The sequence below is a fragment of the Vulpes vulpes genome, chromosome 10, assembly GCF_048418805.1.
Source record: "Vulpes vulpes isolate BD-2025 chromosome 10, VulVul3, whole genome shotgun sequence".
NCBI classification, from domain to species: Eukaryota; Metazoa; Chordata; class Mammalia; order Carnivora; family Canidae; genus Vulpes; species Vulpes vulpes.
In genome coordinates, this window is record NC_132789.1 from 9,222,146 (window position 1) to 9,247,918 (window position 25,773).

Consider the following 25,773-nt stretch of genomic DNA (forward strand, 5'->3'; position numbering starts at 1 on the left):
GGAGACATTTGAAGACAAAAATTTCAGGAACAGAAGTCAAAATGATTTGCCAAGACTTAGAGAAATGGATTCATCTTTTCTTTAGATTCTTGAACGTCAATGGTATAAAAGGCTAAGTTATTCTTAAGGTTTCTTTTTAGAGCTTTAAAATAAATTACTAGTCACACACACTGAAAGAGACAAACAAAATGCTTCCTACCATACATCGCATGTGTCTGCTCATGAGCCCCGTACTGAGTTGCTGAAGAAGACACTAAACCAGGCTGGGCATGTGCTGGCGGTGCCATCATTCTAGCATTACCCTGTATTACAGGACTATAGACATGAGGATGCTGTGTTCAAACAAAAAATAAAGAAAATACATTAAAATATCGAATAGAGTCAAGCAAATCTTTAGTCAGATGTCTTAACTCCATGCTTCCCAGGTTTACAGAAACGACTCTGAAAATCCTAAAACTGTTTTTGGCGATTTCCTTTAAATACTTACACTGATCAGCAATCTTCTTATACTAAAAAGGCCCTCAAATCCTTTGCTATCTACCTCACCACAACACAGAACACAAAATATAGAGGAAAAGTCTTTTACCATATTTAAAGTTAAAATTAAAAGTTATATTTAAATGGAACAAAAATAAAAGAGTTAGGTCATATCGGCCTTACCTGAGACTGATAATGTGGCACATGCTGAACAAGAGGCTGATTTGGAAACTGCTGAGGACTATAGGCAACGTACTGTGTGGAATAAGCTGGTGGGGTGGCCACAATCGGCGGGCCTGCTGCTGAGGCAGGGTGCATCATGGCGCTCTGATGATGCTGCTCTTGCCGCTGTTGGGGCATATTTGGTACTGCAGAAAAGAGGACTTAATATTAGAAAATACCATCTCTTCAGAATCAAACACATGAACATGGTCCACAAAACTCTACGTGATGTGACCCTCCTGCCTGCCCCTTCAATACCATGTTATACCACTTCCACCACCACCTTCAGCCACTCCGGACTATTTTCCTAGCATACATGCTATTATTCCTCAGCCTCAAATACTGATTCTCAACTCTTGGCTTGGACAACTCTGACTCATCCTTCAGGTGTCAGTGTAAAAGCAACTTCCTCAAAGAGACTCTCTCTAATGATCCCCAGATTTGATAAAATCCCTGTAAATAGACTCTTACAGCACTATGAAAAGTTTCCTTCATATTACTGCCCAGATCATGTTTCATACACCTAATTATGCCACTTGCTACAGAAGGGTATTAGAGTTATTCAAAGAAAAACAACAGTACAAAAAAAAAAACTCAAAACAGACTCAACACTAAGCTTAACTCTATCTTAATTTCCCAGCCCTGAATTCTTACACAATTTCTTGCTCTTTCTCAAAAAAATAGCATCATGTGCTATCATGTATCACGTTTCTTAATAGTTCTTTTAAAAATTTACTCTATGTCTTTTATTAATTTTTAAAAGATTTTATTTATTTGAGACAGAGTGAGTGAGCAGGGGGAGGCGCAGGAGGAGAGGGAAAAGCAGACTCCTTGCTAAGCAGGGAGCCCCACCCTAGGCTTGATCTCAGGACCTGAGATCATGACCTTAGCCAAAGGCAGATGCCCAAGCAAGTGAACCACCCAGGGGTCCCTACATGTTTTTTTATTATTCCACAGATATTTCTGTCTCGTGGTACTTCCTGTGTTAAAATTCTAATTAAGAATTCAGCTCAACTTGGGCATCTGGCTAGCCAGGTCAGTAGAGTATACAATTCTCATTCTTGGGGTATGAATTTGAGCCCCACACATTGGGTATATAGATTACTAAAAAAAAAAAAAAAATCAGTTCAGCTGTCATCTCTTCTGTAATATCTTTCCTAGTTCCCCCAAAAGAGTTATAGCTGCATGCTCTGTGTACCCCCTCCTCACATGTCTATCATAGCACTGATGGTTGTCTGTCATGGATTGGTGGCGTGATGTTAAGAGCCACTTGAGGGAAGGAATTATGAATCACTGCTTTCAACAAGGTAGGAGGCACAAAGAATGTATTAACTTGGCATGTTCATGAAGTCATCAGAACTGATTTACAAGTAATTATTAATTTAGAGAATTTATTTTTAAATATTTGAATCTTCTTGCTAAAAATTTAATGACTATTGCTGAAATTTAGGAAAGCTAGCTTATACAGTGTTTTATCTATCTATCTATCTATTTCAAGCAAACTTGAAAATGGAAGAAACATGTATACAGTAATGTTTTTCTGAATTTGATCTTGAGAGTCCACATATTGAAAAAGCAATTCCTTTTAGTAAAGAAAAGCCACCCCCAATATAAATAAATAAATAAATAAATAAATAAATAAATAAAAAGAAAAGCCACCCCAACTCCTATAACATTTTTAACAAATGAAATTTTGTCTAATTAAGTTCACTAACTGAGCTTAACCTTTTCACTATTTGATACTTGATTCTAACCCTCATATATTTAAAAAATTAATTTAAAAAAGCCAGTCAAGTGTACAATCATTTTTAAAATTAAAATCCTAGTTATACACACAGAATATGCTTGAATACAATTTTAAAACATAAAAAAAATTCAACAATACAAAACAAAACCCTCCCTCTCACCATTTGTATACTATTTTTTTCACTAAGAGCAACCACTGTGTGTGGCCTTCTAGATTATTTCCTAGATATTGGCACACATCCATATGTATTTATACAGACATATACTTGGGTTTTATGGTGTTTTTTTTCCCTTAAATGGAATCTACCTTAATATTAAACTATAATTTAGATGGACCATAGTTTAAGCCATTTCCTTATGTCCAGTTGTTTTCAACTGAGAGCAATTTTGTCTTTCAAGGGACACTTGGCAATATCTGGAGACATTTTGGTTGTCACAACTGAGAAAAGGGAAAGTACTGCTAGTATCTAATGGGTTAAGTCTAGGTACAAATAAACCAAAAATATCTGTCCCAAAATGTCAACAGTGCCAAGGCTAAGAAATTCTGCTTTATGTTAATTAAGTTCTTAACTTTGGCATATTCTTAAACACAACACAATTTTTCTCACAGGTTGCAAAAAACATTGCATTTGTACCAAGAAGACAAAGTGGTTTTGTGTAAAGGCCTTAGCATCACGCAGGAAAGATAGGCCTTATATAATCCATGACTGTATTTGAGAAGCAAGTCCTATTACTTGACTGATAATATAGCAGGATACAAAATTAACATAAAGACAGCAACAGGCTTCATAAACTTAAACTTACTTCATAAGCTACTACTCAGATGATGCTGTGGAAAACACCCTGGTTTACAGTAACAACATAAAAAGAAAATATCTTTTAAAACCGAAAAAACACAAAATCTTTTAAGACAAACTTTTAAAAAACCACTAAGGATACAGTAATAGCTTTAAAGAAGCAGAAAAGCCTAATTATTCTTCCATAGGATGACAAATAAGAAGATAGCAATTTTTCCTTAATTTATAAATTTAATGTGATCCCAATAAAAATGCCAATCGGCAAACTGAATGTTAAAAACCATGAGTTCATACTGACAGAACAACAAAACCTGTCATCTGTCAACCTTTAGAGGTTGGTAGGAAATCAACTCATTATTTTGAGATCTTTCTTGAAATCATGGCATCTTAATTGCACAAACTATACCTCACAGTAACCAGTTTGACAAGGTAAAGTTTTTCTTTATAGAAAGAAAAGATCTAGAAAAGATCGGATATAGAAATATCCGACCTAATAATTGAAGAAAGGATGACAGAATGAGAATGTCACCATTTTGTAATGAAATGATGGACCTAGGTCTAGACAATGATGGTCAGTGGCTGCTAAAACAGAGAAGAGCTAGTAGGAAATATTCTCCTGGATAAAGCTATCCTACCATCATAAAAAAGAGAGATGATATTATGTGACTCCTAATGATAGTACACACTTCACTAAAACATATTAGATTAAGTTTAAAAAAACTACAACTTGATCTTATGAAGCCTCTCTAGATACCTATTATCAGTTTATAAGGATTAAAGAGAACAGAGGGCCACTTTAAGCAACACCACAGAGATGCAATCCCTGAAATTCAAATTGTAGGAAAGAACACAGGACAAAGAAGCTGGATTTAAGTAAAATGTAAAGAGGGGGGAAAAAAAAAACTAAAGGGAAAACTTTAAGAGAGACATCATTAAGAGAGATACATCAATCAAATAAAAAGTGGATTTTGGATGATGGCTAGCCATCATCTGAGCTTTCAGTGAGTTGTAATCACTGATTTCATATATATAGTAACATAAAAGTTTGAAATAATTAAATGTGACAGAGACAAATGCTGAGCAAATGCTGTTGGAAAAATGGTGCCAAAAGACTTGCTTGAAACTGGACTGCCACAAACTTGTGCTTTGTAAAAAAAAAGGGGGGGGGGGCAGTATCTGCAGAGTATAATAAAAGGAAGTATGCCTGTACCTAACACTCTAAGATAATGCTTCACCCTAAGAACAGGAGCAATGTAAGGATCACATCACTTAGAAGACTTAGCGCAATGAAGAAAAAGATATAGTGATTGGATTATGATGTACACAGAAAACTCTTACTTTAAAAGAAGCTACTAGAAACAGTATGTTTAGGAAAGTGGTAAGACACAAGTCAGTTTTAAAAAATCAAGTGTATCTGTACACTTGGTAAATAGTGTTAAACAATTTTAAAATACTGAAAGAACAGCATAAAAATATGAAATAATGATAAATTTAAGAAAATATATGCAAAACTTATACAATGAAAAAACTAGGAAACACTGGTGAAACTGAAGATTTAAGATATACTATGTTTCTGAATTGAAAAATTCAGTATTATTCAAGGGGTTACAATTCCCCCCTAAACTGATCTTCAGATACAATATATAATCCCAAGCTGATTCTAAAATTTATTTGATAATGTAAGGGCACCTGGCTGGCTCAGCTGGAGCAGCACGCAACTCTTGATCTTGGGGTTGTGAATTTGAGCCCCATGTTGGGTGTAGAGATTACTTAAAAAAATAAAATCTTCAAAAATAAGTAAAATAGGGCAGCCCTGGTGGCTTGGCGGTTTAGCGCTGCCTTCAGCCCAGGGTGTCCTCCTGGAGACCCGGGAACAAGTCCCACGTCGGGCTCCATGCATGGAGCCTACTTCTCCCTCTGCCTGTGTCTCTGCCTCTCTCTCTGTGTGTCTCTCTTGAATAAATAAATAAAATCGTTAAAAAAAATCAGTAAAATAAAATTTGTTATAAATAACAGCATTCAATAAAGTACTAGCACGAGGATACAGACACAGGAACTGTTCAGGAACAGACCACATATGTATGGTCAACTGAATTCTGTTAAGATGCCAAGATAATTTAATAGATAAAACAGGCTGGTGCTGAGAAAACTGTATGTGTGTGTGCATACATATATAGGAAAAAATGAACCTCAACATTAACCTCATGCCCTATACAAAAATTAATTTCAGATCATAAAAGATAAACCTTATACTAAACTTTAAGAAGTAAACATAAAAATATTCACAATCTAAAGCAGGCAAAGAAATGAGTGACAAGAGAAGAATCTGATTGATTAAATAGGACTTCATCAAATTTACCACCACCAGCTCTTTAAATAAAAACCTGATTAAAAGCAAGCCAAAGACTGGGAGAAAAATATTCATAATACCTACTTCAGATAAAAAGACTTATATCCAAAATAGATTAAAATAACTGTTACAATTAATAGTAGAAAAAGACACCTAATGTAAACAAGGGGAAAATATTTGAATAAACACTTTACAAAAGAAAACTGATGGCTAATTAATGCAGGAATAAATGCCCATGATCAATAATCATCAGGGTAATGTACATATAAGGCATAACAACACACCCAACAGACTGGCCAAAATTAAAAAGACAAGTAATACTAAGTGTTGACAAGGATGCAGAGTATTTCTAACTCTCAAACGTAGTTGATCAGTTGGAATGTAAAATGATACAATCACTTTGGAAAACAATTTGTCAGTTTCTTACTAATTTAAAACTGCACTTACCATACAACTCAAAAACCCCCACTCTGGGTGTTTACCCAAGAGAAATGAAAACAAACACGTGTACACAAATGCTTTTATAGCATATATATTCATTAATAGTCAAAAACTGGAAATAACCAAAATACTCATCAAACCTGTAACACGTAAACTTAATTATAGTTTAATCATAAAAATGGAATGCTACTGAGCAATAAAAAAGAAACTGATACAAGTGACACCATGAAATATTCTCAAATTATTATGCTGCTTTAAGCCAGACACACAAAAAAACATATACTATATGATTCCTTTATAAAAAATTCTAGAAAAGTCAAATGTCAAATCTAATGTATAATAAGAAAAAGCAGATCAATGGTTGCCTGAAGCCAGGGGTAGGTGACTAGAGTTTGACAAAGAAGAGGCACAAAGCACAATCTACATCTTGTTTAATGAGGCAATAACAAGAGTAAATACACTTGTTAAAACTTACCAAAACGTACACTTAAAAGGAATACATTTTACTGTATGCAAATTATAGAAAATAACTAATTTTAAAATTTCTGGATGCCATTTGGAATAAGATTAACTAGATTCATCACACAATGTGTGCAAGATAATTTCCAAATGGATCAGAGATTAAATAATGTTAAAGAAAAAGGAACTATACACATTCTGAAAGGAAAGCCATATGAATTTCTTTACTACACAAGTGGGAAAAATATTAAAAACAATAAAAACAATAATAAATTGAACTTCCATCAATATTAAAAACTCTGTGCTGCAAAGGACACTGTGAAGCAAGTAAAAAGATGCCTTTGCAAATGGAAGAAAGTATTTGTAAATCCTATATCTGATGAAGGATTTACATACGGAATATATAAAGAACTCCTACAATTCAATTATTAAAAGACAAATAATCAAGTTAAAAATATGTCAAGGGTGTCTGGCTGCCTTATGTCAGGTGTCCAACTCTTGATTTCGGCTCAGATTACGATCTCAGGCTGTGAGATAGAGTCCCATGTTGAGGTTCTGGGCTTGGTGGGGAGTCTGGTTGAGATTCTCTCTTTAACCCTCTCCCTTTCCCCTTTAACCCTCTCTCCCTCTCTCTCCCCCCCCCCACCTTGCATGCATGCATGCCATGCACGCTCTTTAAACTACATAAATTAGGTCACATATTTGAATAGACATTTCTCTGAAGACATGCAAATAGTTGATAAGCACACAGAGAGATGCTCAACACCATCAGTTTTTAGGGAAATACAAATCAAAACCATAATGAGATACTAATTTATTAAACAGTGAGAGAGATATAACCAAAAAGACAATAGCAAGTACTGACAAGAATGTGGAGAAATTGGGACCCCTGTACACTACTGGTAGAAATATAAAATGGTATAGCTACTTGAAAAACAGCGTGGCAATTTCGATATAGTAACTTCACTCCAAGAGAAATGAAAATGCAAGTCCACACAAAAACTCGTACACAAATGTTCACAGCATGTTTCATTAACAATCAAAAAGGGGGAACAACTCAATGAGGCATCAACTAATAAATGGATAAATGTGGTATGCCCATATAATGGAGTATTATGCATCCACAAAAAGGAAAGAAGTACTGATAAATGCTCCAATATGGATGAATCTTGAAAACATCATACTATGTGAAAGAAGCAAGTTGCAAAGGCTACATACAGCATGATTTCACTTATAAAATAGCCAGAAAAGGTAAATCTATAGAGAAAGAAAGCAGATTAGTATGCCTAAGGTGTAAAGAGTGCATATGCATGGGAAGGGGCAAGATTTTTTTCTTTTTCTTTTCCCTTTTTTCCCCCCCAAAGATTTTATTTATTTATTCATGAGACACAGAGAGACAGAGATACAGGCAGAGGGAGAAGTAGGCTCCATGCAGGGAACTGGATGTGGGACTCGATCCCAGGTCGCCAGGATCATGCCCTGGACTGAAGGTGGCGCTAAACCGCTGAGCCACCCGGGCTGCCCCGTTTTCCCTTTTCTTTTCTGTTGAGAGAGAGTATACACACAAGTGTGTGCACACAAAGGCAGGGAGGAGCAGAGAGAGAAAATCTTAAGCAGGCTCCAAGCCCAGCACGGAGGCTGATGCAAGGCTCAATCCCACAATGCTGGGATCATGACCTAAGCCAGTATGAAAAGTCTGACACTTAACCAAATGAACCACCCAGGTGCCACAAAGATATACAGGATTTCTTATTAGAGTGATAAAAATATTGTGGGTTTTAAGATTTTATTTATTCATTCATGAGAGACACACAGAGAGAGGCAGAGACACAGGCAGAGGGAGAAGCAGGCTCCCTGTGGGGAGCCTGATACGGAACTGGATCCAGGACTCCAGGATCACGCCCCGAGCCGAAGGCAGATGCTCAACCACTGAACCATCCAGTCGTTTGAACCCCCCAACCTTTTTTTTTTTTTTTTTTAATTCTTATTTATTTATGATAGTCACCCAGAGAGAGAGAGAGAGAGAGGCAGAGACACAGGCAGAGGGAGAAGCAGGCTCCATGCACCGGGAGCCCGACGTGGGATTCGATCCCGGGTCTCCAGGATCGCGCCCTGGGCCAAAGGCAGGCGCCAAACCCCTGCGCCACCCAGGGATCCCCCCCCAACCTTTTTTAAAGAAGTAAACTTCATATCCAATATGGGGCTCAAACTCACAATCTAAAGATCAAGAGTTGCATGCTCTACTAAATGAGTCAGCCAGGTGTCCCAAAAATATTTTAAGATGGACCATGGTAATGACTGGACAACTCTGATACATTAAAAACCACTGAACTATACACGTCAGTGGGATGAATTTTATGGCATGTGAATTATTATCTCAAAAACGCTATTTTTAAAATATATTGTATATTTGTAAAAAAATGAATATTCACAAAAATAATTATAAGGATAAACAGAAAATTATTACTTTTTAAAGATTTTATTTATTTATTCATGAGAGACACACACACACAGAGAGAGAGAGAGAGAGAGGGAGGGAGGCAGAGACACAGGCAGAGGGAGAAGCAGGCTCCATGCAGGGAGCCCGACGTGGGACTTGATCCCGGGTCTCCAGGATCAGGCCCTGAGCTGAAAGCAGCACTAAACCGCTGAGCTGCCCCAGAAAATTATTTTTTAAATAATTTATTTATTCATAAGAGACACAGAGGGAGAGGCAGAGACATAGGCAGAGGGAGAAGCAGGTTCCCCGCAGAGAGCCTAATGCAGGACTCAATCCCAGGACCCTAGGAGCACAACCTGAGTCAAAGGCAGACAGATGCTCAACCAGTGAGCCACCCAGGTAACCCCAGAAAATAATTTAAAATGATCATCTGATGATAAAAGGGATGATCCACTGACTAGGATGGAAGTGATGAGGTAACGTACAAGTGGAAGAGACTGGGTCGGAAGTAAGACTTCTCTGAATGGCCCGTTTATGTAATTTCCACGTTGAAATTTTATAAATATTTTGCAGTTAAAAATACAATTAACACAATAAAAAAGCTAACCATAACAAATGAAAACAAATCCAATCAGACTAGTCTACCTATATATCAAATCACCAACCTAACCTAGTAACTACAGAAGACAGTATTTTGGAAATAACAAGGATATCAACAACTTCTCACTCTGAAAACTGGCACTTAAAGAATTCTAAATGAAACAGATACTAAGGAAAACTAGTACTGCAAAGAAATACTAAATTTTATTCTATAGTATAACAATTAGACAAACATTTAAAAAATACTTTATATACATTATAGCAAAATGTAAATAAGCCCACCTCTAAGTTCGGTCCCTATGATCCTGTCTCCTGGTATCTACACGGTTGTATAGTCCCCTCCCACTGTACCAGGTTTGTTTTGTGTGATCTATAGCACATTGTAGAAACTATATTGCTTCCAAGGTTATATTGTAAAACACACTGCAGCTTCCATTTAGATGGAGAAGCCAGATGCCATGTTATGACCAGCACTATCCTGTCAATAGCTCTGAATCTGGAGGCAGATCCTCCAGCCCCCATTTAACCACCCTTCAGATACTACAGTTCTAACCAATATCCTGGCTGCAACTTCATAAGAGACTGAGGCAGAACCACCCAGTTAAGCCACTCCTGAATTTCTGACCCCTAGAAACTGTGAAATAATTTGTATTTGTTGTTTTAGGCAGCGAAGCTCTGTGGTAATTTGTTAAAAGATAATACAGGGACGTCTGGGTAGCTTAATCAGTTATGCATCAGACTCCTGGTTTCAGCTCAGGTCATGAACTCTGGGTAGTGAGACTGAGCCCTAGTTGGGCTCTGCATTGAGCAGGAAGTCAGCTTAAGATTCTCTCCCTCTGCACCTCTTTTTCTCTCTCTCTAATAAATAAATAAAATATTTTTTAAAGGATAAACAGTAACTGTATTATTTATCCGAGTTACTATTTTTACAAGGTTTTCAATGGAAAAGAAAAAGAGATGCAAGCAAAAAGTCACTGTAAAAATCTTGTAATGTTAACTTGAATTGGATATATCAGTATGAATTTCCTAATTTTGTGTCCTGAAGAGGCCAAGATCCAGTAACTTAACAGTACACTTAATGACCTGAAAATGGTTTGTAAATACTATTTCCCCCAAAAGAATCAGGGTTCCTTGAAGTAATGTGGATTTAGGTCTGAGTTTAGAAAAACATTAGCGTGAGACATCTTATTTACAGTAGAAACTAAGGAAGCTATCAAAGACAAATGAGTAGGGGGTGCCTGGGTGGTTCAGTTTGTTAAGCGTCTGATTTCGGCCCGGGTCATGACCCCAGAGTCCTGGGATTGAACACCACGTCAGGCTCCCAGCTCAGTGAGGAGTCTGCTTCTTCCTCTCCTTCTGCCCCTCCTGTGTGCTCTAATAAATGAATAAAATCTTAAAAAAAAAGAAAAGAAAAAACACAAGCGAGTAGTAAAAGGACACAGGAACCAACCTGAAAGGACTGAGAGTGATAAAAGATGGGACAATAGGAGCAGCAAAGAGAGTAACTGACTAAAACACAATGAATATATAATCGCATATGAAAATCCATACATTCATAATACTTAAAAAAGAAGGGGATGAGAATCACATCCTTCAAAACAAATTCATTAGAACACTACTGAAAAGTGTCAAAGACATCAACTCTTCACTGAAAACTGATACTTAAGGCAATTTTAAGCCCTTAAATTTAAGCATTTATCCTAACTTTCCTGTACCAGTTATTTCAAGATAACTATATATGGCCCTAGTTGAAAAGAACAGTCCCTTACAGGATTATTCTAGCTAATAAACAGAAAAATGCTAGGGATTCAGAAGTCACAGTTTTTGAACTCCTAATTGCAATGATTTTCAAAGTATGATCGCAGACCATCAGCTTTACTAAGGAACTGGTTTTATAAATTGCACTAGAAGCTTAAATTCTCAGGCATATATACCTAAAACCTACTGAATTGGAAACTCTCAGGCTAGACGGGGCAATCTGTGTTTTTTAACAAAATGGCCAAGTGATTTTGATACACACTAAAATTTGGGAACCAGAGCCCTAACAAATTATATGGAAGAGTGACAGAAAACTTTACATCGGGGGTGGAGGGGGGTTAGGGGGGAATTTGAGCTATCACCACCTGAGCTCTTAATTTTACCAATACTCAAAGTAGGACCAGATATTGTACACCTCCTGAATGATCCAATATAAAGCACTCACAATCATGTATTAAATATTTTTACATTTCTCCCCCCTCCCAAATTAAACCTGAATGTAATCAATGATATCACAAGAAGTAAAGAAACAATCTAGGATATGGGACATTCCTACCTAACTGGTTTCTGTCACAAATAAATAACAGAGGAAAAAGCAGCAGGGGAATTATAAAGATATGTAATTAAATGTAATAATGTACTGATCTTATTACTTTGATATATATTCCAAAAAAAACAACTGTAAAAAATATATTCTTTTTTTAAAAAACAGATTTTATTTATTTATTTAAGAGTATGAGAGAGCACAACAAGCGAGGGAGGAGCAGAGGGAGAGGAAGAAGCAAGAACCCCTATTCCCCCCAAGCAGCAAGCCGGACATTGGATTTGATCTTAGGACCCCAGATCATGAGCTGGGCGAAGGCAGGGACACCCAAATGAATAAGCCACCTAGGCGCCTCTATAAAAATATATTCGTGACTCAATCAAGGTAATGTGCTTATGGTGATTATTAGATAAAAAGGGATTACTGTTTTATAAAGTGTGATGATAGACCTCTGGCTATCTAAGAAAAATGTCCATACTCAAAGAGATACACACTAAGTATGCAGAAATAAAATGGCATGATGTCTGGGATTTACTTTAAATACTTCAGCAAAGGAACAAAGCACTCCTCAAGTAAATATGGCAAAATCTTGATAATCACCAAATCTGAATTATGGACAAAGCAATTATCTCATCATTTTGCACTTTCTTAGCACAGCACATGTTTAGAGCTGCTGTTCTCTGCAATGTGCCTGCTCTACCTTCCAAGAAATGGCTCTATAACATTAGATTAAGGGTTCCTCAGAGAGTGTAACTTCTGTCTATGGAGATGACAGTGCTGCCTGAAGTTAAAGTGCCTCTCACATCAGAGTCATGTGTTTGCTTTCACTGCAGTTATCTTTTTTTAACATAGCATAACATTGCACTGTTTTAACCATTCATTAAAGTATCAAACCAGGTAGTAATATAGAAACACCTTAATAATTAACCTCATTCAAAATGGCACTAAAAAAAACTTTTTTCCACCTGAACTTTTTTTAGGCCCAAAGAAGATGATTAATCCTAAAGTTAGATAAAATTAAAAAAATTTTTTAAGATTATTCATTCATGAGAGACAGAAAGAGAGAAAGAGGCAGAAACACAGGCAGAGGGAGAAGCAGGCTCCATGCAGGGAGCCCGACGTGGGACTCGATCCTGGGACTCCAGGATCAAGCCCTAGGCCAAAGGCAGGCGCCAAACCACTGAGCCACCCAGGGATCCCCACCATAATTTAAATTATTGAAGCCACGGTTCTTTCAGCAGGCTCCATATTCAAAGGCAAGAGAATACCATACTTGTTAAAAAAAAAAAATTAAGAATTTTAATTATTAACATCCACAAAATGACAAATATTGAGGAAAGTTTAATGATTTAAGAAGCGAAAGTTTTAGGTATTATTGGGCATTGAGAAGCATCTTTTTATTTATTTATTTATTTATTTATTTATTTATTTCTAAGTATCTTTTTTATATAAATCATTCTACTTTCTATAGTTTCTCAATAAAATGATAGCAATTAACAGCTCTCTACCTAGATGGTGAAAAAGGACACCCTTTGGCATTTGCCCACATTAAAAGATTTCCCTTTAAGATCAGTATGTGTTTTTTTTCCATGAAGGCTGTTTAATCACACAAATCTAGAATACTAAATTACACAACATTCTCACTTTATTTAAAGACTGATTTATTTATTTGAGGGTAGGGAGGGGCAACGGGAGAGGGAAAGAGAATCCTAAGCAGACTCTGCATGAAGCCTGATGCAGGGATTGATCTCATGACCCTGAGATCATGGCCCCACCCAGAGTCGGGCACTTAACTGACTGGACACCCCACAACATTTTCATTTTAAAGATGAAGAAACATCTCTCAACTATAAAGATTTTGATGGTGTCTAAAGTGAGTTACTCCTCAGCTCAAAAAGAAATTCTTCTTTTTTTTTTTTTTTAATTTAATTTTATTTATTTATGATAGGCACACAGTGAGAGAGAGAGAGAGGCAGAGACATAGGCAGAGGGAGAAGCAGGCTCCATGCACCGGGAGCCTGACGTGGGATTCGATCCCGAGTTTCCAGGATCGCGCCCTGGGCCAAAGGCAGGCGCCAAACCGCTGCGCCACCCAGGGATCCCTCAAAAAGAAATTCTTGATTGAGGAGGGGGGATTGTATGTTAGTATAAAATAAAAAGATCAACAACCTGGTAAATTAATTTAGCAAACACTTTTTTCAAATTTAACAATGAAAACTTCAACAATCATTCTTTTTGAAGAGGATCTTGAACAATCACAACTGATGAGCGTATCTTTTCCCCAGGTTTTCTTCTTATAAAAACATCTAAGGGGCACCTGGGTAGCATACTCGGTTGAGTGTCCAACTCTTAGTTTTGGCTCAGGTCAGGATCTCAGTGTTGTGAGATGGGAGTCCTGTGTTGGGCTCTGCCCTCAGTACAGAATCTGCTTGAGTTTCTCTTTCCTTCTGCCCCTCCCTTCTCTTTTTCTCTCAAATAAATGAATAAATCTTAAAAAAAAAAAAAAAAGCGCGTCCGAATCCCTTATGTAACGCTGGGTATCACAAGTCAATGCACAGGCTCATCAAAAGTCAAAGGCGAACTATAAATACTTATTCGTTATAAATTAGTTACTTAATTTATGCAGCATGCAGACTACAAGCAAACACAGGCAGGATTATTCTCACCTTTACCTGCTCTATATGTCTTGGCTTGATTCACTGGCATGGGCGTCATAGGTATAGGGTATAAAGGCTTGAGAGAATTAAAAAAAAATGAAGATTAGGCTTTTCAGATAATAAGAATGTACTTTACTATTTTCTCTTAGTTGTATATTACTAGAGAGCTAGCTCTAGAGGTTTCCTGATTCTCTAGGAGTCATTAGAAAATAAAATCACACCCACATCTAAAAGGACAAAGTCCAAACTACAGTAAATCTAAACCATCTTTCTTTCTCACCAGAAAACATTCTCAGATTTAAGTTTTTATACTAACAACATACCATGCTATTGCATGCCTTCTTCTTTTAAATATTTTTGTTTTGCCATTACTGCCTCAAGTCACTACCGATAGAGTGCTTGGTGACAAATACAAATAACGAAGGAGAGTAAATGAACATCAAATTCTAGGACTTACTTGCACGCCTGGGCTCACTGGGACTGGATACATCATATTTGGTGCAAAACAAACAGGCTGAGTATAAACTGGAGCTGGCTGCTGATGGCCCACCATAGATGGGCTAGGTTGTGCTTGAGGACGAGGTGAAGTTGGGGTGGTAGAAGGCTTTGGCTACAAAAATAAAAATCTACTATCTTAAGGTGAAAAGCTAACTATTATTGTCATCTGTAAACTGATCTTCCCCATTTTTCTAAGTTCTACTCCCTTTTAGTGAAAACAAAAAAACTTTTAGAAAATAAATTTTCATGTTTCAAATAAAAGGAAAAATGGAAAGTTAAACTTGCCAATAAATGTATTACATTATATTGCCAACTTATCAATAATACTTTAAAAATAGGGATGCCTGGATGGCTCAGCAGTTGAGCGTTTGCCTTTGGCTCAGGGTGTGCTCCTGGTGTCCCGGGTTTGAGTCCCACATCAGGATTCATGCATGGAGCCTGCTTCTCCCTCTGCCTTTGTCTTTGCCTCTCTCTCTCTCTCTGTCTCTCATGAATAAATAAATAAAAATCTTTAAAAAATACTCTAAAAATAGTTATTTTTAAGGAATTGGAGAGTGTTATTAAAAATTAATAAACAAATATCTAACAAATCCAGTAGAAAAAAAATTATCTAAAACCGGAGGTTCTAGCTAGCCAGGCAGTCAAAAAAGATGCAAAGATTTAGCCCAGATCACATCTCATTGACAAAATAAAACTAGAATCTTTTCAATGACTCAAAACTATTCATGAATTGACCATGCAAGAAAAAAGAACTTAAACCACAAGTTGTTTCAGCATCCTATAAGTGAATTTAGAAACAGGTATGGGGAAAATACTACTACCAATAATAATTTATTTTTTGAGAGACTATGATTACTTCAAAGAGAGAAACAAACTTACCTGAGAAAAGGAACGAGGGTTGAACTCCTTTGCATTAGGATTCAAAGTTGACTTTCTCACTTGCCTAAACCAGGGGAAAATTAAGAAGGGCCAGTAAAATCTGCATGGAACTTATGTTTGTCTCGACAAGTCTTCTATACCTTTTTTAATTGCTAAACATACATTAAACAAGTCTTACTAAATCACTAATCCTATTCAATAAAACATGTATTTCCGACTCCTTAATCTGAGACTCCTTAATCTGATGATGACAGGCCAAAAAAGGGGCAATTTTTAAAAATGGGAGCACCTGGGGTGGCTCAGCTGATTAAGCAACTGACTCTTGATTTTGGTTGAGGTCATGGTCTTGGGGTTCTGGAAATAAGCTCTACCCTGGGCTCTGCACTCATTGCAGAGTCTGCTTGAGGATTCCCCCCGCCCTCTCTCCCCCAACCATGCACATTTGTGCATGTACTATTTCTCTAAAATAAAGAAATATATCTTCAAGTGTTCTCTCAAAGACAACAAATCAACTTAAAATGAGAAGACAAAATGTCCCTAGAGCAATCCCTAATATACCAATTCTCTAGAATGCAGTATTTTTTTTCTTTTTTCAGAGATTTTATTTTTACGTAATCTCTACACACAATATAGGGTCAAATCCACAACCCTGAGATCAAGAGTCTCATGCTCTGCCAACTAAGCCAGTCAGGCACCCCCTAGCATGCAGTATTTTCTAATGTGACCAAGTGTTCTTTCTACGTGACACAACTTGGGAAGAATAATTACTCTAATACAATTTTTTGCCTCAAATTAAGAAAAAGCACTCTTTGACAGATCAACAAGCTGCATTCCAAAAGTTCAGCTGTAAATGGACTGCATGGAACCCAGAACAGATAAATTAAGGTTGGCTAGGTTCTGAGGCTAGCCCACGAAGATCCACTCAATTGAAATATATTGAATATGGAGAATTACATTTATCTTAACAAGTCTAACCATTAACTAAATCATTGTTTCTGATGGAAAACATCTTGAATTACAAGCAAGGGCAGCAGATACTTCTATCTCTTCTTGGCCACAGCAGTTCTTGGTTCTAACAGCAGGGCTAGGAGGTGGTTACTGACTAGCATCCAGGGGATATACTTCCCAAAAGCCAGAATTTTTCAACTCCCTGTACATTTACAGAAAAAAAACTTTCTTAATTTAGTCTAGTTTTTGGCCATGGGGAACAAAAATGGGGAAGGAAAAAGAGTATGGAGTGCAAAAACCTAATTTACTTAAGATGTCATTTGTTTAGATCAGTTGTTTTTAACTTGAGGGCTACTTTTAAAGCAGTCCAAAAGTCCAGATAGATTCTGGAGCTGGAGGGCCCTGTATACTTTAAGAAGAAGAAAATAACAGGATGTGCTCAGTTTAAAGTTTACTCACTCAGCTGCATCTTTCTTCTCTTCTTTATCATCTTTCTCTTGTTTACATCCAGGACTGGAAGTCTGAACCCCTTGGGATGTGACCTCAGGTCCCCTCTTGTGCTCCGTATTACTGAGGATTGAAGGGGAAATGCTGGGACTGTTCGGTTTGCTGCTGCCACTGGTGCAATTGCTGCTACTATTTTCAATGAAAGAATCCTTAGCATTTGGTTCAATTTTGTCTTTGAGCAAATCTCTTGATTTTTCTCCCTCTCTATTTTTGTTTAGCAGTTGATCCATAGATTCAGAAGTAGAACTTGGCTGTAACTAAATAAAGGAAATAATTATACTTAAGTATTTTAAAAAACTCTATAATCAATATCCTCCATGAGTACAGGCAAACTAGTATTATTTGTAAGCATGATATATATCAAATAAGGCTTTTTACATATTTTAATAAGAGTAATGTACATATTATAAAGCAATAATAACATACACAGAACACAACCAAAGTCATCTAAGCACTCAAATGTCCTAATCTCAAAAGTTAAATATTTACTACCCAGATGTGTCAGAAATTGTACCTGCTGGTATGGAAATTATGGAATAATTCCTATCCTCACAAAGCTTACCATCTGGATAAGATCAGATACATAACAAAATGTAGTAAATGTTATGGGATCCTAAAGGAAAAGCAGTTTATAGAAAAAGGTGGTTTCTCAATGGAAGTGTCATCTCATCTAAGGTATAAAAGGCTGGGTTGGTGGCGGGGGGGGGGGTAGTTTGGAAAACAGAATTGTCTAAGCTAAAGAAACAAGATGTTTAAAAACCCAAGAGAAAGGGAAAAGATGGCCCCACTGTGAAACAGAAAAACACTAATGGACTAAGACCTGGACCTGGACTGAAGAACTAGTGAGCTGGCAAGTCAGAAGTATGGGGATTCAGAGGGACACTGAACTAGACAGGTTGGACAATTAGACCTTCCACCCTGCAAAGAAGGAGTGTAAAACACAAGCACCATGCAGAAGGGTAGAAGGCAAAGATGTTAGGAAAGTAAGTGCTGGGGTTTTTAGGTTTGCAGGCCAGAAGCAATCAATGCTACTACTGTCTGAAGATGATTTAAGATGCCCTATCCCAAAGAAAGAAAAGAGTAACAGCTGAAGGAAATGATAAGAAAAAAAAGGAAAAGGAAAAAGAAAAGGAGAAGCAGCCAAAGTGGCAATGAGAGAATACAGCACAGCTCTAGGCAGCAAGAAGGGACTGCAAGGGCTGGACAGAAATGATCTCTCCAGGCTCAGGACAGGCAAACCTATGACAAAGTGTCACTACTGAGGCCCTTGGCATCTGGGCAAGAGGCATTATGCATCAAGGGAGCATCTCAAGCTTCAGTGCATCACCAATATAGTTACAGAATCCACAAGCAGCTCATGGCAAAAGGTGACTGATCATTTATTTGGACCCAGAGGCAACTTAAGTCACCCTCTAGGCATTTAATGTTGAAGCTGGCATTTGTTCACATCAAACAATGTTCCTTTAGCAGGAACTATCTACGTAACAGATGAACTGTATACTAAGATTTGAGTATTTACAAGAATCTTTGCGATGAGGCAAAAATGGGACTTTTAAAAATATATTATTCATAAAATGGAAAACATAACTAAAGTACTCACTATGGGTTGGACATTGTTCTAAATGATTTATAAACTCATTCATTTAGATGCTAAAACAGATCTTTGTGATATAGACACCACTTTACAAATGGATAAACTATGGCACAATTCATGCTTTTCAGCATTCTGCTATATTTCCTATCTGCAGTATACTAAGTAAACCTAAGTAAAACTAAGGTTTTTTGTTTTTTTTTCAAAAATTGAGCCATTTCTCTTGAAAAATAATTGATGTATAAATGTATTTGTTTCGGGTGTACACCACAATCATTTAATATATATATATATCGCAAGATAATGTCTAGTTAACAGCCATAACTGCAGTTGCCAATTTTTTCTTACGTTGAGAACACATAAGTGAGATTAATGCAATTCTTTGTCTTAGTCTTATTCCACTTAGCATAATGCCCTCAAGGTCCATCAATGTCGCAAATAACAGGATCTATTTCCTTTTTATGCTTCAATATTCCCATATATATGTGTGTGTGTACGTACCCATGTGCACATGTGTATTTATACAGATACATATGCACATGTGTACATGTGATGTGTATATATACATATACAATTTTGTTTATTCATTCACCCATCAACAGACACCTAGGCTGTTTCCATGTCTTGGCTACTACATATAATGCTGCAATGAACATAGAGGCATAGTTATCTTTTTGAGCTACTATTTTCATTTCTTTTGTATAAATACCCAGAAATGGAACTCCTAGATAGTATGGTAGTTCTATTTTTAATTTTTTAATTTTTGAGGAATCTCTATACGGTTTTCCTTAGCAGCTGTACCACTTTATGTTTCTACCAAAAGTGTCTATCTTGGCCAGTGTTATTTTCTTATTATTTTGGTAACAGCCATTCTAAAGGTGGTATTTCATTGTGGTTTTGATTTGCATTTCCCTGGTGATTAGTGAGCTACCTGTTGGCCAGCTGTTATGTCTTCTTTGGAAAAGTGTTTGTTTACATCCCCTGCCATTTTTTGATGTTTCTTTCTTCTACTTCTTCTTTTTTTTCTTTTTGTTACAGATTTGTAGGAGTTCTTTATGTATGTTTGATATTTACTCCTTATCAGTTATGTGATTTGCAAATATTTTCTACAGGCAGTAGGTTCCTTTTCATTTTGTTGGTTTCCTTTGCTGTGCATTATTTTTGCTCATTACTTTTACTTGTGATGTCAAATAAAAATATCAATGCCAATCATTGCCAATATGAAGGAACTTACTGCTTCTATTTCCCTGTAGGAGTTTTCAAAGTCTTTAATCCATTTTGAGTTAATTATTGTGTGTAGTATAAGGTGGTCCAGTTTCATTCTTTTCTATTTATTTTAAAATTTAGAGAGAGAGCATACAAATGAGAGCAAGAGGAGGGGCAGAGGTAGAGGGAGAGAGAGAATCCCAAGCAGACTCTGCACTGAGTATAGAGCCAGTGCAGAGGGCTCAATCTCATGACCCTGAGATCATGACCGGAGCTGGAATCAAGAGTCAGATTCTTAACCGAGCCACTTAGGTGACCCAGTTTCATACTTTTAAATGTGACTGTCCAGTTTTCCCAACACCATTTAAAGAGGTGACTGTCCCTTCTCCATTCTTTTCTTTCTTTTTTTTTTTTTTGAAGATATTTAGAGAGACAGAGACACACACAGAGAGAGAGAGCATACATGCACAAATGGGAGGAGGGGCAGAGAGAGAAGCAGACTCCCTGATTAGCATGGGGCCCGACATGAGGCTTGATCCTAGGATCCTGAAATCACAACCTGATTTGAAATCAATAGTTGGATGCTTCACCAACTGAGCCACCCAGGTGCCCCTCCCTTTCTCATTCTATATTCCTGGCTCCTCTGTCATAAATTAATTGACCATACATGTATGGGTTTATTTCTGGACTGTTTTGTATAATTGACCTATGTGTTTATTCTCATGCCAAGAACATCCTTTTATTTATTACTGCAGCTTTATATATAGTTTCAAATCAGGGAGCATGATATGCCTCCAGCTTTTCTCTTCTTTCTCAAGATTGCTTTGGCTATTTGAAATCTGTAGTAACACATAATTTCTAGGATTGTTGGTTCTATTTCTATGAAAAATGTCATTGCAATTTTGATAGGGACTGCATTAATCTGTAAGTTGCTTTGGGTAGTATGGACATTTAAAGGGAAAACCGAAATTCTTATGTGACTTACAGAACAAGAAAATGTTGATTGCCAGTAAAACATCAGAGTATGTACATAGGAATTAATATTTTGAATACATACTATGTGTCATGTATACATACTATGTGTCATGTACTATATTAAATGTTTTACAATAATATCTCATTTAATTCTCATAAGAACACTATGAACAAACATTAACAAAGTAAAAAGACAACCTACATAATGGTAGAAAAAATTTGCAAACCATGTATTCCATGTAAGACTTGTACACAGAATATATACAGAAGTCTTATAATAAGACAACTCAGTTTTTATTTTTATTTTTTTATTTTATTTATTTATTTTTTTAAATTTATTTATTTATGATAGTTACAGAGAGAGAGAGGCAGAGACACAGGCAGAAGGAGAAGCAAGCTCCATGCACCGGGAGCCCGATGTGGGATTCGATCCTGGGTCTCCAGGATCGCGCCCTGGGCCAAAGGCAGGGGCCAAACCGCTGCGCCACCCAGGGATCCCGTCAACTCAGTTTTTAAATGGGCAAAGGACCTGAACAGACATTTCTCTAAAAAAAGATTTACAAATGGCTAATGAACACATAAAAAGATGCTCAACATCATTAGCCATCAGAGAAATGCAAATCAAAATTACAGTGAGATACCGCAAGGATGACTATAATAACAAAAACAGTAACGAGTTTTGGTGGAGAAGCAGAAATCCTCGTATGCTGCTGGTGGAAACATATAATACTGCAGATGCTTTGGCAAACAGCCTGGAGTTTTTCTCAAAAGGTTAAAGACAGTGTTACCATAGGACCCAGAAGTTCCACTCTTATGTATATATACCCAAGAGAAATGCACTCAGGTGACCAACTTTTGGGTTTCAACTCAGGTCTTGATCTCAGGGTTGTGTAATCAAGCCCCATGTCAGGTTCTCTGCTGACTGGGGAATCTGTGAGATTCTCTCTCCCTCTCTCTCTGCCCCACCCCTTGCTCGCACACACACTCTCAAATAATTTTTTTTTTGTTAAGATTTTATTTACTTATTTGAGAGAGAGAGAGCGCGCAAAGCAGGGTAAGTGGCAGAGGAAGAAACATGGCAGGGAGCCTGATGCGAGGCTTGATCCCAGGACCCTGGGATCATGAAGATGCTTAACCGACTGACCCATCCAGGTGCCCCTAAAATAAACAAAATGAATCTCAAAAAACAAAGGAACAAAAAAACAATGAAGTACTTAATGCTTAACTGACTGAGCCATACAGGTACCCTTAAAATAAATAATTAAAAAACAATAATAATGAAAGCATTATATTAAGTGAAAGAAGCCAGACACAAAAGGCCTCATATTACATGCTTCCATTCATATGAAATGTCCAGAACAGGCAACCATATAGAGAAAGAAAGTAGACTGTTTAGAACCTAGGTAAAGGGGATTGGGGGGGAGGACAGGGAGGGTGTGTGTTTGAAAGCAAAAGATCAATGTGACTCATAAGGGGTATGGAGTTTCTTTTGGAAGTGAAGAAAATGTTCTAAAGTTGACTGTGGTAATGACTGTATAATTCTGTGAATAAACTAATAGCTACTGAATTGTACACACTTTTATGGCTAAATTATATGACATGTAAATTATATCTCAATAAGACTGCTATAAGAAATATACTAACTCATGCTTCAAAGTAAAAAGTTTTCTTTCCTTCATAACATAATAAATTCAATGTAAGGGACTGAATGCTTGACTGTAAAAAACAATGCTGAGAAAATAAAAAGAAATGGGCAATAACTATAGCATGAGCTCATTTACATCAAATGGAAGATCATGCAAAATATCACCTAATCCTTAAGAAGATATTCAGATGCAGTGTAAAGAACTGCAAACTCTTCCCTCTGCCAAGGGATGCATCTGAGAAGGCCAAATACACAGAAGGCCTTTAATTGTGTTGGGGTGCATGACATATTAAACTGAGTATCTGGGCATTCAGAAATAATTCTGTCATGTCCATGGATTAACTATGGCTTAAAAAATTTAAATTTAAATTCACAACCACTAACAGCATTAAGTCGAATAGATAAGTTGTGATAAAGTATGATATATAATATTTTTCATGGTGCCAATAAATATGAAGCTATCAGCAAAAAAAAATTATTAAAAGTTTTAGAAAGCTAACACAGGCTACGAAAAGGCTGCCTTTTGCATTTGATTCATCTCTTAAGTCAGCCATTTTCTCAAAGACTGATAATCAGATCTTTTCCTAAGAAATTAAGTTTCAGGAAGACTTCTTGAATTGGTCCCAAAATATGACTTGATATGCAAGGTGTATTATAATAAACATTGTGCGAAAGAATGCAATGGTCACCCAAGAGAGATTAGAGTAAGTTCAGCAAAACTTAAGACAGAAATGATATTAGAGACCAATTTCTACCACAGTACATTTGTGTACAAAGTGCAAATCTGCAACTACCTTAGAACATTGGGGTCCAGTACATCTTCCATTGGCCCCATCAGATAATGCCTTGGCTTTGCTGTACTCTTCAATGAATAAAGCAATCAAATGAGCACCGAATAATAACTTATGCTATGATTGGCTTCAAAAGTCAAAAATTCTCTTTCATTTGATATCTGTATAGTTCTCAAAGCTCATGATTTTAGTAACCTACTGAAAGTACAGACAGGGGCACCTAGGTGGCTCAGTCCATTAAGCAAATGACTCTTGATTTGGCTCCAGTCATGATCTCAGGGTCATGAGACTGAGTCTTGCATCAGGCTCTGTGCTCAGCCTGTAGTCTACTCGAGAGTCTTCTCTCCCTCTCCTTTTATCCCTCTCCCCCCTCCCATGTTCTCTCCCTAAAAATAAGGTAAGTAAAAAGCACAGGTAAAGAACTTCAAGAGTGGTTAGCTTTCTATGGACATGGTTCAATGTTTCTGGATGTGTATATAATGCGTTTTTGTAAATGAAGGATTTTAAAATTCTGAAAATTCATGTTTAATATTCATTTTTAAAATTCTAATTCATTAAACAATAGCAACTTACCCTAAAATCATTCTTAAACTTCTTTAAGTCATCAATCTGTTTTCTATGTTCAGAAACAATTGGTGATATACCTGCAAAATTATGAACTGTTAGATATAAACTTATTGTAAATCTTTAACTTAAAATTCTTTTAGGATGAGATAATAGAAATGAAAATAAGCTTTTATTCAATATATTAATTACAGTTTTTGACATCTGTCAAATTGTGCATTTAAATATGCACAATCCTAAGAAAAAGTGTTGACCAAAAACAAGCTGTACTGGGCATGAGTTTAGACATCTCCTTCCTATTTCCACAATTATACTGAAAGACTTTTTAAAGCTCTAACCTTTATTTTCAGTCTTTGAGAAGCTAGGTGATGTCTCATTGGGCTTCATATTTTCTTTATTCCCTGCAGGAGAGTTCTGCCTCTGATCTTGAAGCCTGGAATCTTTAGCTAAAAAAAAAAAATATATATATATATATATATTATATATATATATATATATTTTTTAAAGTAAAATGGGAAAATATTCAACAATTTTTATTTCTTACAGTTTTTGGAAATAAACATTTACATTTAACCAGAAGCTTTTCTCTTTTGCAGACATATGAAACACCAGTAACTTTATACTGATATTTACTACTTAGAATGTTAACTCTCTTAACAGACATTCAAGAGTAACATATATGAAATTAGTAGGATATAAAAACTAACTTCATTTACAAAATTTTAAATGTATACTCAAATATATACCTATAAATAAACATAGCATTTTTCATATAATTAACATTAAACTCTAACACTCAAGTTCACAAATGATATGGAGCTGGAAGCCCTTTCTTACATACCCTCAATCGATGGGGTAACAGCTCTGTTGGATGCAGGACTGGCAGGCGTAGGAGATGCAGCTGGAACAGGCATAGCAACAGCTTCAGCTGGAATAATACCAGCTTGAGGAGAAGCAAGAACAGGCCCACCAGGATTATTTCCAATACTGTTCTGTCTGGGAGACCTGGGTCTGTGAGTTTTAGGGGATAATCTTGGAACTAGAAAAAAAGAAAAAAGTTATCCATTACATTCTCAGCTCAAATGTCACTTCCTCAAAGAGGCTTCTTTGAAAAATCTAGGTGAAATAGTCCTAAATCAACCACCATCCCAATTATTCTTTATCCTATCAACCTGTTTTCTTTTAAAGTCTTAGGGACTATGGTGGTGATTGAAAACACAAATACCTGAAGAACGGCAGCAATTACTAACACCTAAGTACAACTGTAGTTTTTCCTTGTAACTAAATAGATTTAATTCTAAAAGGCAGTACTTTAAATGAAATTAGAAACTGGCTAAGACAAGGTAATAACCACTTTTTAAGATGAAGACAGCAACATTCTCCACTAAGAAGCGAGATGTTTCTTTAATAATGACGTGGGGGTGGGGGGGTCCCAAAGAAATAGGCTTGTTTCTTCTTCAAATAATAAACTCAAATACCTTTTGGCAGCTTGCAGCCAATCTTGTATGTTCTTTCTAGTGACTTCCAGAGCCACTTTACAATAACAAAGAAAACCGAGAACCAATTTAGCCAAAAGCAGAAGATAATTGACCAGGAATCATGTTCCACCTGACCTAAAGTAAGTATCTAATAGGTTTCCTATTCCATTATAAATCAATTCAAAGGTTTAGAGAAAATG

The 25,773-nt window shown here is 36.5% G+C and overlaps 1 protein-coding gene across 50 annotated transcripts in view; it reads right to left on the minus strand.

Annotated features, from left to right (window-relative positions):
* ATXN2 (ataxin 2) overlaps positions 1-25,773 on the minus strand; it is a 116,721-nt gene that overhangs the window by 13,461 nt on the left and 77,487 nt on the right. For 25 of the 50 annotated variants that reach the window (XM_072725137.1, XM_072725112.1, XM_072725127.1 and 22 more), the window contains 9 exons: positions 24,937-25,134; positions 24,434-24,541; positions 24,105-24,175; positions 17,276-17,580; positions 15,869-15,932; positions 14,949-15,101; positions 14,507-14,567; positions 661-845; positions 200-332 (listed from right to left, as the gene is read on the minus strand). In XM_072725137.1, the coding sequence (XP_072581238.1) occupies positions 200-332; positions 661-845; positions 14,507-14,567; positions 14,949-15,101; positions 15,869-15,932; positions 17,276-17,580; positions 24,105-24,175; positions 24,434-24,541; positions 24,937-25,134 (1,278 nt within the window). Of the gene's footprint in view, positions 1-199; positions 333-660; positions 846-14,500; positions 14,568-14,948; positions 15,102-15,868; positions 15,933-17,275; positions 17,581-24,104; positions 24,176-24,433; positions 24,542-24,936; positions 25,135-25,773 lie in introns of all 50 variants that reach the window. The other 25 variants (XM_072725140.1, XM_072725133.1, XM_072725107.1 and 22 more) reach the window with 1 other exon arrangement.